The sequence below is a fragment of the Lactuca serriola genome, chromosome 1 (assembly GCF_051521515.1).
Source record: "Lactuca serriola cultivar US96UC23 chromosome 1, Lser_US96UC23_V15, whole genome shotgun sequence".
In the NCBI taxonomy this organism is placed as follows: Eukaryota; Viridiplantae; Streptophyta; class Magnoliopsida; order Asterales; family Asteraceae; genus Lactuca; species Lactuca serriola.
Genome location: NC_136408.1, coordinates 137,687,736 through 137,701,875, shown reverse-complemented (window position 1 = coordinate 137,701,875; position 14,140 = coordinate 137,687,736). Strand labels below are relative to the sequence as shown.

At 36.5% G+C, this 14,140-nt stretch overlaps 1 protein-coding gene across 2 annotated transcripts; it reads right to left on the bottom strand.

Moving 5' to 3' along the window:
• Window positions 1-1,033: 1,033 nt before the first annotated feature.
• On the bottom strand, window positions 1,034-9,089 carry LOC145099276 (disease resistance protein RUN1-like). Of its 2 annotated transcripts, none has more exons than XM_079036870.1 (8): window positions 8,967-9,089; window positions 6,742-7,386; window positions 4,943-6,071; window positions 4,530-4,853; window positions 3,552-4,454; window positions 2,844-3,465; window positions 1,925-1,995; window positions 1,034-1,300 (listed from the first exon to the last, which is right to left on the bottom strand). In XM_079036870.1, the coding sequence occupies exons 2-8, from the start codon at window positions 7,314-7,316 to the stop codon at window positions 1,253-1,255; spliced, it is 3,672 nt and encodes a 1,223-aa protein (XP_078892996.1). In that variant the 5' UTR covers window positions 7,317-7,386; window positions 8,967-9,089; the 3' UTR covers window positions 1,034-1,252. The 2 variants fall into 2 exon arrangements, with proteins under 2 accessions (XP_078892996.1, XP_078892999.1); XM_079036873.1 differs by having other exon boundaries at window positions 8,863-8,969.
• Window positions 9,090-14,140: the final 5,051 nt, after the last annotated feature.

The following is a 14,140-nucleotide window of genomic DNA, read 5'->3' as shown; positions in this document are numbered from 1 at the left end:
CTACGCTTCATAATATACAATCAATTACTCTTTACATGGTTTAACTGTCAGAAAGGTTTCAGGATGCATAATTCAGTGGTGGAGTGGTGGATGACAGGTTGTGTGGTTAGAGATTGAAAAAATAGATTTTATGGCGCAAAGTGTGCATGAGGACTATTAAAAAGAACCTTACCTAGTCAACAGAAGAGATAAAAGTGTTGAGTATCATGAAGATAAGAATATGGGTTCATTTGTTTCAATACATTCCCGGGAACATGATTTTTCTTTTGGTAGAGTTGCATACTATAGTTTTTGCAAATGCAGTAAATAAAGCCTCTACTCCTTGTATCTCCAATCTGGATACTGAAAACAAGGTTACTAATGCAAGTGTGAATGGTAATTATGGCCAACTCTAATGACTCCAATGGTAATCAAGATGTTTGTAAGGAGATGAACAGGTTTTTTAGCTCATTGAGGCCGAATCAAGCATGGGGTTATGTGTTGTTAACGCTGTTAAGGAAACTGCGGACATGAAAAAAACACTAAAGGAGAGTGGTCAAAAAGACCACTGATAACTTGATGTGGATGATCTATTTTAAGCCTCAAATGACCATATTTTTTAGTCTAACTTTGTTGCAAAAACACTACTGATAACTTGATAGGATATCAAGATGAGATGGAAAATAAAAAATCAATGAGAATATGATATTCTTTTGACAACAACAAATAGTAACACTAAAGATAGAGGACGGTAAAGATAAGATATATAAATTAATATGTGATACTATTACTATTCTGTCTCGTGTGGTGGAGAAAAAGGGGCGGCCTAAAAGTGTTGCTTCTGAAAAAAAAAACAAATGATACAAGAATTCTCATCTTTCAGAATCAGAGTCTTAAATATTAAGGTGTAGCAAGTGAATTATACGTAGTATCCAAATAAATTATAGAATCCTATCAAGGATTTGAGCTTTTGAGTCCATAGACACGATAGACATTGTTGATAAGGCAATGGTCAAGATTTCAGCTCAAATTATGATCAAGAAATAGCACACAATTCAAGAAGTGTTTAATTTTGATACCTATGCTTAAAAGAATCATGGGGAAATAACATACAATTCCAAATGTGTTCAATTTTGTAGTAGACGTTGGTATATATTATCTTAATTCTTCTGGAAAAGTAGGTCATAGACGATTGAGTTTGCAATAGCATCAGGCTACCCATTTTCCCATTGCATCTATTTTCAATTCATGCCAGTCATGTAGCCTCACTTTCTCAATCCTTTTCATGTGAAGGATGAGACCTTGAAGATCCCCCCTCACCCTACATAGAAATGAAAAGTAAGAAAATTTTAAAAGTTATATATTATACAGGATACAATACAAAATGCTATGAAAACATATAGTTACTTGGAAGCGTAAATATTATGTTACATTTTCTTGATTCATCAGAATTAATGAGTCCTGGTGACACACCTCTTCCAAATTCTTGAAGCAATTTAAGTATTCTCAACATGTTGCTTGGTTCTATCCTAAGAATGAATCTATCATTAAGATTCCCTAAAATCAAGCAATATGCTTGATCAATTTCATATTGTTTTCCAAAGTGTAATAGTTTGTTATTAACATAGAATCTACCCAAAAACATCTACTGAAGATGATTAATCTATGAATTGGTCCTAATTGCATATTACACTGTGACAGGGAGTGGTGAGAATTCAATCCTAGATTTTGACCCATAGTGTTTAGACATGGTATGAACAGATATTTGTAGTATTCAATGATTCCAAATTTTAATATTTCCACTTTAATGCATTCAGTGAAAGGTTATAACTCCTCCTATTTTGTTACACCCTAAACAAATTGAGAACTTTGATTCCTAATATTCGGTTGTGTATTCCTTTTGTTCACGCGAAGAGAGAAAACGTTTGGGTGTCAAAAAGTATACCTTATGTGCACGACCACTTATGTCAGGCTTCCTTAGGGATAAAGCTCTGAACCAAAACCTTTCCTTTTCTACTGAAAACAGATAACAAGTTATGTGTTAGTCATTATTCACAAATAATCCATTTGGACAAAGTAGTCATATTAGGTCCATGAATGTTTATGTGATCAATTGAGTGTGCTAATAAGCCCCACACAGAGTAAAGAGAATAAGCAGGAAATTCACAACTGGAAACAAGTAACTGATAATTAATGATTTATTAGGGTTTTCCCATTCTTTCAAGAGGAAGGGCCTCTCAAATAGTTTTTGCAACTAGAATTTTCTTAGCTGACAATCTTCTAGAAAATGAAAAGTTTAAATACTCCTCAGGGTGGGGTAAAATGGATGCCACCACACCATATCAATTCACTTGATTATGACAGAATGGAAACTTCAGCTGTGTGCAGAAAAGAAACAGAGCATGAGCGAAACAGGGGGGGAAGAAATCTGGGAAAATTACTTGTTCTTCAAGTTTTTATTACTGAAAAGACTGAAAAAAAACTTAATTAAAAAGGTCACACAACCATACCCTAATTGGAATCCTAAACTAACTCAAAACTTTAAATTAGGAAAGTTTTCCCAAAGTACCCCTGGGACCAGAACTGTCCCCGTTTCTGAATCAATGTTTGGGTCTATTCATTTTATAAATTAAAATTACAACTTTTAGCTTTTATATTTTTTTATAACAACAACATCTTATCTTATGGGTCAATAAAATCAATAGTATATATGATCCAGTTGTTTAAAAGATTGAAGTTATGACATATGTATTAAAATAAATGGGTCATTATCCATGTAATTAAAGAAAGTGGGTGATGGGTGAGGTAGGTCATTATACATAAGACATGACAATAAAAATATATTTAACAAAAATCACATCTACCTTGAATGTTGGGGCCATTTGGAACAAATTTACGATGATAAGGAGACAATACAATGGCATGTGTAAAAAACTGCCGGTTTCTTAGGATGAATTGTCCTGTAGTTGTCTGAAAATGAGAGAGATCTCCACCAATTATGTGATTCCATGACTTGTAATAACTCAACGCATCTTCTTCTTCATCCTTTTTCTCTCCATCTTCATACACAAGACTCACACCACACTCCTTTAAAATTCCATGATACGGCAGTGTAACAGTAATAGTAACATGGTCACCAACCTCCATCTCATTCATCCCAAACATCCAATGACTTAACACCACCCTACACACTCGCCCTACACCAAATGGAAACCCGTAATATTGGTAAATCCACATACTGTTCTTTGTTATATTACTAACTGTGATCATCGGTGTACCAGGGAAATGATGAAGTAGAATTGAAGGCCTCTCATACAAAACTCTCCTTGTCTGCAGAAAGCAGAAGTTGAGTCCTGTAAGGAGGTTGTTTGGAGATGATGATGGGATCGTAAATGATATCGATGGCCCTGGGCTTCTATGCATAAACCAACTCGGCATCTCCTCTGTGTCATATGTTGTGCTGAATATTCCAAATTCATATAACATCTGCCAAATACAAACATCTTAATTAAATGATTATATTATAGTATTTTATGTAGTCAAATAAAGAAAGACAGTTAACCGGACAAAACCTGCATTAGAAATTCCCTAGGATTATTTCCCCCGTTCCTTTTGTTATGGAGTAAATTAATCCAGCCCAAGCTACGTAATACCTTTTCCTCAACACCCACCATTGGTTGGATTTTCACCATGCCTTCAATTTCATATGACCCAAGTGTGTATCTTCTTAAAAAAGAAAATAACCCGAGGGGAGACATTTTGGGATCAAATACAACTTTTTCTAAAGAATCGTGATGAGAATAGAGCAACATTGTTTTTAGTGTGTGTGGAGGATGTTCGACTGACTTCAATTTATTACAGTACCTCATATCAAGTATTTCAAGCTTAGGAAGGGTTCTCACACAATTGGGCATGGAATGGATAGGATTTCCATCTAAATATAATTCCTTTAACAAGGACAGACTACTGAAATCCATAGGAAAGGATTCAGTGGACAAATTATTATTTGCAAGCGACAGCCTTACTAGAGATCTCAACAAAGAACATGAAAAAAACTTCAAATTGCTTCGCATAGCACCCACAAAGGTGGAGGAAGAGGTTCTTGTGCTTATGCTAATGTTTTTGTTAGCATTGCACGTTTCCAGTGAATCCATGTCTAAATTTGTATCCTCAGTTTGAGATTCACCCAGATTACAACCATCTAGCAACATTGTTTTAACCTTCTTTAGCATGCCTATGATTCTTGAAAGGTTTTTAAGCTGCTTGCAGTAGCTTAGATCGATGAGGACAAGTTCAACACACTGCTCAATTGATTCACTAACCTCAAGCAAACCAGTGCAATTTCTGACTATTAACCTCTCCAGAGCTGGGAATTGGTCAAAGTCACCAAGACTACAAAGTTGTTTACAGAAACTTAAATTAAGAACCTTCAATGATCCAAGCAACCTTTTTTTTTTAAAGCATAATCCATCCAACTATAAAAAATGGAAGAAGTTAGAATTGTAGTGAAATTCAACTAAGCATAAAAAATAATAATGAAGATAAGTTACCTTTTGCCTCTTCTCAAGTCGTTGTGGATTACTATAACAACCGATAAATGATTCAATATTGCTAAATGACATGTCAAGAGCAACAAGATTCTCCATAGGTAGTTCTGAAGGTATATACTTCAAATGAAACCCATGCATACACAAACCTCTTAGTTCCGGTGGAAAGTTCTCATAAGACCCATTCATGTGAACATAATTGAGTTGTAGTAGCATCAAATTATCCATCTTACTTAATGCATCTGTTTTTAACTTATATGATGCACCCAACATCTCTTTCTCAAGCATGCGCATGTCAAGGGCAAGGCCAACAAGATTTCCCTTACCCTATGAAGAAACATAATGCAAATAAAAAGTTAACACCATACAAAATATTTTTAACATGCATACTTTTAAAACCACATATGACCTCTTACCTTTTTTTGTTTTAATACTCTGAATGACTCCTCATGACAACATAATAGACTTCTCTTCCATGGCTTGTCATGTGATTCTTGACGTACTTCGAATCTTCCCATCTCTTGAACCAACTGATGCATCTTCAATTCGTTTTCCCCTCCAATTGTAAGAAGGAATCGGTCGAGGAGATTCGGGATTCCAGATCTTATGTTTATATTGCATGCCTGTAATATTGTTTCAGCAACATCTCTATCTATTCCAACAAACAAACAAGCAATATACTTAAACAAGTCCTTATCATTTTTGGATGGCAGAGAGTTAAAGCTCATTCTCAAGACATTATTCACATGAGATTCTGTTTCTTTCTTTAGCCCTTCTATACACCCTTCCCAATAAGTTACATCTCGATCATATAGAGATTTTCCCAATACTACAAGAGCCAATGGATGTCCTTGACAATACTTCACAAGCTTATAAAACACCCCTTCATAACCTGTCTTGGGATATTTGCATTTGAATGCATGGAGACACAAAAGTTTCCATGATTCGGTCTCATGTAAGCCTTGAAGCAAGAGCTCTGTATGCTTAGGTTTAATGTCTGTTTTGAATAGTGCACACCTCTCTATCAAATGTCTTTCCTTTGTGGTTATAATTATTTTGCTTCCGGGATGAAAACCTTTGCTTCCAAGTAACGCATCCAACTGATCAAGCGTGCTAATATCATCAAGAACAAGAAACACCCTTTTACGTGCTACTGCATTCTCTATCTTTGAGGTGTATACGGAAGCATCATGAACTTTAACGGAACTTGTTTTTGAAATGTCACTGCTTAGTTTTTCTTGTAAATCAAGCAACCCATTAAACTTTCCATCACATACCCTACTAACATCTTCAATACAGCTGCTTTTGTGGAATTCGTGAGCATATAGTCCATAGACATGTTTGGCTAAAGTTGTCTTCCCAATCCCTCCTATACCATAAATAGTGAGTATGTCTGCCGTATGTAAGGATCCATCTTTCAACCATGAAGTGATGAACTTAATATCATAGTCCATCCCAATAAGTTGTTGCCGGACACTCCTTAAGGGTACATGTAACCTACGGTGGATGTCCTTCACAATTTCTTCAATAAATTCCGTCTCTAGCCTGAAATCAGATTTTATATGAACCACAGAACTAACAAACTCGATTTGGAGATTTAATATGTCCAAAGATCCAAAATGAAAATTATATCATAGCTATTAATTTTAATCAAGTCCTTCACATTAAAATGATATTGTGTTTACACTTCTACGTTCTAACCATACAAGATCCAATGTGCAAGGTCATAAATATTTATGTATAATAAGATAAAAGATGCCAATGTAATACCAGATTTCACTAATGGGCAACCTAACTTAACTACATTTACACAAGACCATCATAACTATCATTGTGGTGTGTTTGAAAAAAAAAGTGTTAGTTATAGGTAATTACTAATTGAAGGTAAGAGAAGTTATTTATCATACAAGACACTATGATTTGAAGGTGGTACGGTATAATTAATAGTAGATGCATAGAAAACCCTTTAAATCTTGTTTTTTAATAGAAAGCATACAAAATAATTGAAATAGTTTGTCTAAATGAAGTAACTTATAATGAAGCACAAAATGCATAATAAATGTGTGAAATTTATATCCTAATACATCAAATATATGTATACTAAATGATGTTAAAGAAACTTATTGACATGCATTGGGAGAACATGATACTATCATACATGTTTTAATCAAACAAAATTGAAGGATTATGGAAATATGGGTAAAAAAGTGGTTACCTTCCATTTACATCCTTTCCTTTTAAATTAGCAACTTCAATAAGCGCTTTATTCCATCGGTCCATCTTTTGAGCCCATTGACTTCTCTTATCTGCATTTGTCTCCGCCTCCATCATCCGTCTATGCTTAGCCATTGCATCTCCAAAGCTACTTTGTTGTTTCCTGACATCGGTGGGCTCCACATGATAAAATATTGGGATGACAATATGGTTGGATGTCATATGATGCTCAAGGATCAACACCAATTCATCCAGACACCATGTTGAAGAAGCGTAATTCTTAGATATCAAAATAATAGAAGCCCGAGATGCCTTAATTGCACTCTCGAGTTCTGGTTTCAGATCTTCCCCCGTTTCAATCTCTTCATCATCCAAGAAGGTATTGATATTGGCATCAATGAGGGCCTTATGAAGATGATCAGTGAAACTATGACGAGTGTCAATACCTCTAAAACTTAAAAATACATCATATCTAAGACCATCAGTTGATGAACTATGATCAAGAGTTGATGAACTATGGCCATGAGTTGATGAAGAAGATGAAGACCCTTTTGGAAGTTCAGATAGAACCACCATATTAAATTATGGGTTGATGACCCTTCACCCGTCGCTTCTTCTTTAATGTCAGGACCCGTAGAAAATGCCTCTGCATAATAGCAAATTATTGATTAATATGCAACTTAAATTTCATCAGCTAATAGCAAAGTATTGATGTAAAATAACCATGTGAGTTATTTAAATTGAAAATTTTGATCTCTTGGTCTCTCGTCTATGAAAAAGACGAAAATAACCTCCTGATCTTTATAACTGAAATGCCCTTGAAAGTATATCTAGCTTGACAAATGCAGCCTAAAAGTTAGATCATGCAGCCCTCTGTCTAACTATATCATTTTGTTGGTTCTTTTAGTAGGTAAAACAAAGCCACTTTACCAAAAATAAAAAACAGATATACAGCCAAGACAGGTGTCAAACAGAGACTCCTTTGTTTCATGAGAAGAGTGCCAATGGAGATTGTCATGGTAAGTTTTCTCTCTCATGTAACTCATTTACATTATGGTGTGAAAATTCGGTCATAATGATTCTTTTCCAGTGAAGTTTAGCATCAACTATAAGGTTTTCATTTATACAATTTTTGGAACTTCATTGCTTTTTTCCATAGAGGAATGTTATGGAGGCTGTTTCAGCTATCCTAGGAGGTGAACTACATGAAGGGTTAGTTGTTTGAGGGCAAAAAGGTCAGAGACTACAACAGAACCCTACAACAAACAGGTATATCCTGGGATTCTGAACTCAAGACTTTGGGATTTACATTTCCTCCAAGCTATTCCATCTCCATTTCAAGATAAGAATGAAGAAATGATTGCCAGGTCAGCGGCTGGTCCCATTCCCGATTTGGGATTTTCAAATTCTTCTCAGGGTTCTCCTCAAACAACTAGTTTAGACAACCATGTTGATAAGAATCAAGGTATTATACCCTTACAAATAGAATCGCCAAAAGATGGAATGGCTGATTCCGAAGCTCTGATACCATCCTTGGAAGTGAAAACTGAAGCTTTATCAGCTGACCCATTTAACCACCAAATAACCAAGAAATGTGAAGTTTCACAACATAGAACTTGAAGACTGTTTTCTGTATCAGAAGTAGAACAACTTATGGAAGAAGTCGAAACACTCGAAACCGGAAGGTATGAATGATTCATTTAAGTCACAAATGACATCAGCTTAGCACACAAATTTCATATCATATGTCTTAAATCTACAAAGAAATTTCGTATCAGTTTTGTAACTTGAAACATAAACCTAATCCAGCTTAATTTCAAACAGAAAGAGCAAAATCCTAATTTTGTCTTGACAGATCCGCAAGTTTTGAACAAGGGGAACATCAGCTAGCAGGTAATCTAGAATTATGACAATCGTAAATTGAAGTTTCTTGATTTTGAGTTTTTGGTTTACAATTAAGGAACAGATAACATCATTCAAAAAAGAATCAAATGTAAAAACTGTGTTTATGAATTCAAAATATAGAGCGATTAAGGAAGGAATTTTTGAGAATCCGAGAATTGGACTGTAACTGATATGTAAACTAAACAAAAGTAGCTGAAATAAACAAAATTTTAATCACCTGTTTATGAAAATTCAAATGATTATGATGTGATCTGTGATTGATAAGTGAAATTCTTAGATAGTCAAAAATAGCTTCTAAGGATGAGCAGAGTTTACATAAACCTGAAGTAACGATAACAGAGGAAAAATGAACAGAGACGAAGGCCAAGAAAGATGAGCAGTAAGTCAGCAGGGAGTCCACTATGAAAGGAAGGGAGAGGGCGAGAGACAACAAATAAAGAACGAAAATGTTGGTGTTTTCTTACGCGTTGGGATCGGAGGCTTTCAGGGTTCTTTCCAAAAAAGAAAAAAGTAACACGGTTTTGCTTTTTTTTTTTTTTTTTAATTTCTTTTGAATTTCCTTTTTTATTTTTTTATTTTTTTTTGGAATGGAAGACTAAATTACAAATTGCTCCTTGACGTTTAGTGAAAATTTCACTTTGAGGACAAATTTAAAAAACGACACACAACCATCCATCCTTATGGTCTTAATTTCTTTCATTGGTTGTCATTTTTTCCAAATCTGTTATACTTTTCATTTAAGTTCAACTATAAAGAGACTTTTTTAACCTTCTTTTTGTTATCTCATTTTTTCCTCTATCATATGTGAACTCCCAATCCCATCCCACCTACCATCCACCACCACCAGTGGTGGATGTAATTACTTGGTAGTGATAGCAAGTGCTATATAAACTGCTACCCCTCAATATCTCCTCAAAAGTTTAAAAACAATGTATTTTATATATTTGATCTAATGTGCACCTAATGCAAATCCAACTAAACATCTCACTATTGGCTAAATAAAAAATTAAAGTAAATAGCCCATTATGTGAATCAATTAGCCAATTAAGGTGTCGCACCCCAAAACCACGAACGTCGGAAACGTTCAGGGGTGGAGGACGTCATGTACAGTATCACAACAGTGTAATATAATAAACAAGCAACAACATCATCCATTGCATCATAAGTAAAGTTTAATACATGTGTGTTCTTTATTTGAATTAAGACACCAAAAATATACAATCAAAATAAAAGACGAGACTTGTCTACCCCGTCTTCTCAAAACCTGGCCTCTGTACCTGTCTACTGATGACCTGAGAATACAAGATATTTTGAAAGCGAGTATCAGCTTTAAAGCTGGTGAATTCATAAGTATAATAGTGTCATTGCCTTGTTTGTGAAAATCTATTATGAAGGCCATGTAAACCTTTTAAATGAAAATGTTGAGGTAAGTATGAAATCCCTAGAAAAACCCTTATTTTCTATAAGTATGAAATGTAGTCTTCTACCAAGACCCGAATGTTCTGTAAGTATGAAGTGTAGTCTTCTACCAAGACCCGAATGTTTTGTTTGTAAAATGATAGTTTTTCCTTTGTTTTTGACTAGTACTAAAAGTGCTTAGTCTAACTCATCGTTTATGTGAATGTATCACAAAATAAAGTAAACAGGAAAAATGTAATACTGTAAGTGTTGTCACTGGGTACTAGGACCAACACAACATCGCATTAAGCGAAATGTATAACCTAATGAACATCCGAAGATTGTCCAATTATCCTCTGTAGCAGCAGCAGGTGGGTGGAAGGGTTAGTGCCAAATCGATCTTCCTAATATAAGTAGTAACCTTAGACCTCCGAAGATGGTCATTGACCACTGGTGCTAATCAGTGGGGTTCGGAATGGTAAGTCCCGCCTAGATATCCCATTGAACCGGGATAGGAAAGATAATTTACTTAGAAAGTACTAATAAATTATCCTCTTAGTTCTAAGTACAAGTATCCAGGTAAGTGAATACAGGATAATGCACCTATGTAAAAGTGTTCCTATATGACATTCATGTATGTGTGTCCATGTAACAGGTATGTATATGTCAACATATTCATGTATCAGGTAAACATCTGTAAGTACTCATATATCAGGTAATATACTAGTATAGACTCATGAATGAACTGACTCTTGTGTGATTCCTTGTAATAGAAGTAATGTTTGATATCTTCAAATTATCCCTATGATAATCTACTATAATATAACTGGATGATCATGTAGGTTTATACACTCTTACTACTCAAGGGTGTGAGAAATTAAATGAAAGTTGTAAACTATAACATCAATACATATATAAGAATATAAGTGTACATGCATTAGTTCAAAAATGTAAAATGGTTTTGTAAGTCATCTTATGTGTTTTGAACAATAATTAACAACGACTTGATGTCATTTTAATATACATTTCAAGGTAAAACATTTGATAACAATGTGTTTTTAAGATTTAAAACCATTTCATGCATCACATTTTGTAGCATGTGAAATCCGTTAAATGACAAACATAGTTATAAAATACATATATAAGAATATAACATGTTTGTTTCTACTTGTACCCCCCCCCCCCCCATTAAAGCATTTAAAATCATTTAAAATATTGATTAGGGGTATGAACTCACTTGAAAGTTTGAAGATAGCGAGATGGAAAACCGGGTAGAGTTTCGTCTCGGGAAACGGATTTTTCTCGGGATTCTCAGGAATCTCGGGAGTAAAATCGACCCTCGGAACTTGAGCAAAATGACCAGGGCTTCGGTTCTGAATGGGCACGGAAAACGAGGCAAGATCGTGAGAGAAAGGAGAGAAATGAGCAAGTTTTTCGGAAAGCCTCGCATCCCTTTTATAGGGGTGCTGAACCGCCTCGGTACGCTGGGCGTACGAGGGTACGCAGCGCGTACGAGACGTCATCGCTTATGTATTTCGGATGGGGCGGGTCGGATAGCTTCGCATAGGGGCGACGTGGACGGTTCGGAGCCCTTGATTCGAGTACGCGGGGCGTACGAGGGTACGCAGGGCGTACTCCGGTCTTATCTGCTGACTCCCCTTCGGATATTATCAAGAGTTTTTATTTATTTTTATAATTATTTTAAATAAACTTCTAAAATTCATATCTCCTTCATACGAACTCCGTTTTTGACGTTCTTTATATCCACGCGTAGGTGAGACTAAGATCTATAACTTTCGTTTAGATTCCGATGGCAAATTATGAAATAATTTTTATTATTTATTTATTAAAATGACGTGATTAAGGAATTTCTTTAAAAATTGATAACTTCTTTATCTGACGTCGGTTTTTGCCAGACTTTTTACCGCTGAAATACCATTGACGAGACCTTCAATTCTCGTTTAGGTCATTCCGGCCAAAATTCACTCGATCTCCGATTCGAGTTTTTAGTTATCTGTTGCTAAGCCGAATTTGGAAAATCATAACTTCAATATACGAAGTCGGATTTGGGCGTTCTTTTTACGTACGATCATGGTTTGATGACATTTTAACATAGAAGAAATTTAAATAGGAACTTTTTGGACTTTTTAATATCGAAGTTAATTTTATTAACTCAAAAGTGGTTACAATACTTGACTTTTTAGGTCATTACAAAGAGTTGAAATATCGGGTTGTCACATCATCCCCCCGTTAGAGGGAATTTCGTCCCGAAATTTAAAGTAAGAAAACACTTGTGGATTAGGGAAACAGATGTGGGTACTTGCGTTTCATCAGATCTTCGTGTTCCCAGGTGAATTCAGGTCCTTGCTTTGCATTCCAGCAGACCTTCACGATAGGGATGCGACTTTGCTTGGTTTGCTTGACCTCTCGATCCATGATTTCTACTGGTTCCTCCACGAAGTTGAGGCTCTCGTTGATCTCGATCTCGTCGAGTGGAATAACAAGAGTCTCGTCGGATAGACACTTTTTCAAGTTTGACACGTGGAAGGTAGGATGTACGTTACTGAGTTCTTGCGGTAGATTGAGTTTGTAAGCTACAGGACCGATTCTCGCAAGAATCTCGAAAGGCCCTATGTATCTTGGATTTAGCTTCCCACGCTTTCCAAAGCGTATCAAGCCCTTCCAGGGTGAGACCTTCAGTAGGACTCGGTCGCCTACCTAGAACTCCAATGGTTTCCTACGCTTGTCAGTGTAGCTTTTCTGTCGGTCTCTAGAGGCTTTCAATCGTTCACGAATCTGAACGATCTTCTCTGTTGTTTCCCGAATGATCTCCGGACCTGTGAAAGTGCTTTCGGGAGTTCGTCCCTTAGCTAACTGGGTATCATCCACCTCAGCCCAGCACAGAGGGGATCTGCACTTTCTTCCATAGAGGGCCTCGAATGGGGCTGCCTTTATGCTCGTGTGATAACTGTTGTTGTAGGAAAACTCGACAAGAGGTAAATGGGTGTCCCAAGCTTTTCCAAAGTCAATCACACATGCACGCAACATATCTTCTAAGGTTTGGATAGTTCTCTCACTTTGCCCGTCGGTCTGTGGATGGTAGGCTGTACTCATGTCCAGCCTAGTTCCTAGGGAATTTTGTAATGACTGCCAGAACCTCGAAGTGAATCTACTATCTCGGTCTGAGATGATAGATAAAGGAACACCATGCAGCCTTACAATCTCCCTAATGTAAGTTCTGGTAAGTTTCTCCATCTTGTCTGTTTCTTTGATTGGTAGGAAGTGTGCAGACTTGGTCAGTCTATCGACGATGACCCATATGGAATCCAGTCCACCCGTTGTCTTGGGCAACTTGGTTATGAAATCCATAGTGATCCGCTCCCACTTCCAATATGGCATCTCCGGTTGTTGTAGAAGACCGGAGGGTTTCTGGTATTCAACCTTGACCTTTGCGCAAGTAAGGCATTTACTCACGAAGGTAGCAATATCTGCCTTCATGTTAGGCAACCAGTATAACCTTTTAAGATCCAGATACATCTTATCTGAACCCGGGTGGACGGAATAACGAGTGTTGTGAGCTTCTTTCATGACCAAGTCTCTGAAGCCACCGTGTTTCAGTGTCCAAATCCAATCCATGAGGTATAAGGCTCCGCCACCCTTGGCTTCTAGGTTCTTATCCATCCCTCTAAGGGATTCACCAGCCACGTTTTCAGGTTTCAAAGCGTCGAGCTGAGCCTCCTTTATTTGCGTGGACAAGTGTGAATGGATAGTTAGAGTCAAAGATTTGACCCTGCGACCAAAATATTCTTTCCGACTTAGGGCGTCGGCTACTACATTAGCTTTACTCGGATGATAACGAATTTCGCATTCGTAATTGCTGAGTAGCTCGACCCACTGTCGTTGTCTCATGTTGAGCTCCTTTTGGTCGAAAATGTGTTGCAGGCTCTTATGGTCTGTAAAGATCGTGCTTTTTGTACCGTACAGGTAATGTCGCCAGATCTTCAGAGCGAACACAACTGCTCCTAGTTCAAGATCGTGGGTTGTGTAGTTAACCTCATGTGTCTTTAGCTGTCTCGAGGCATAGGCGATGACTTTAC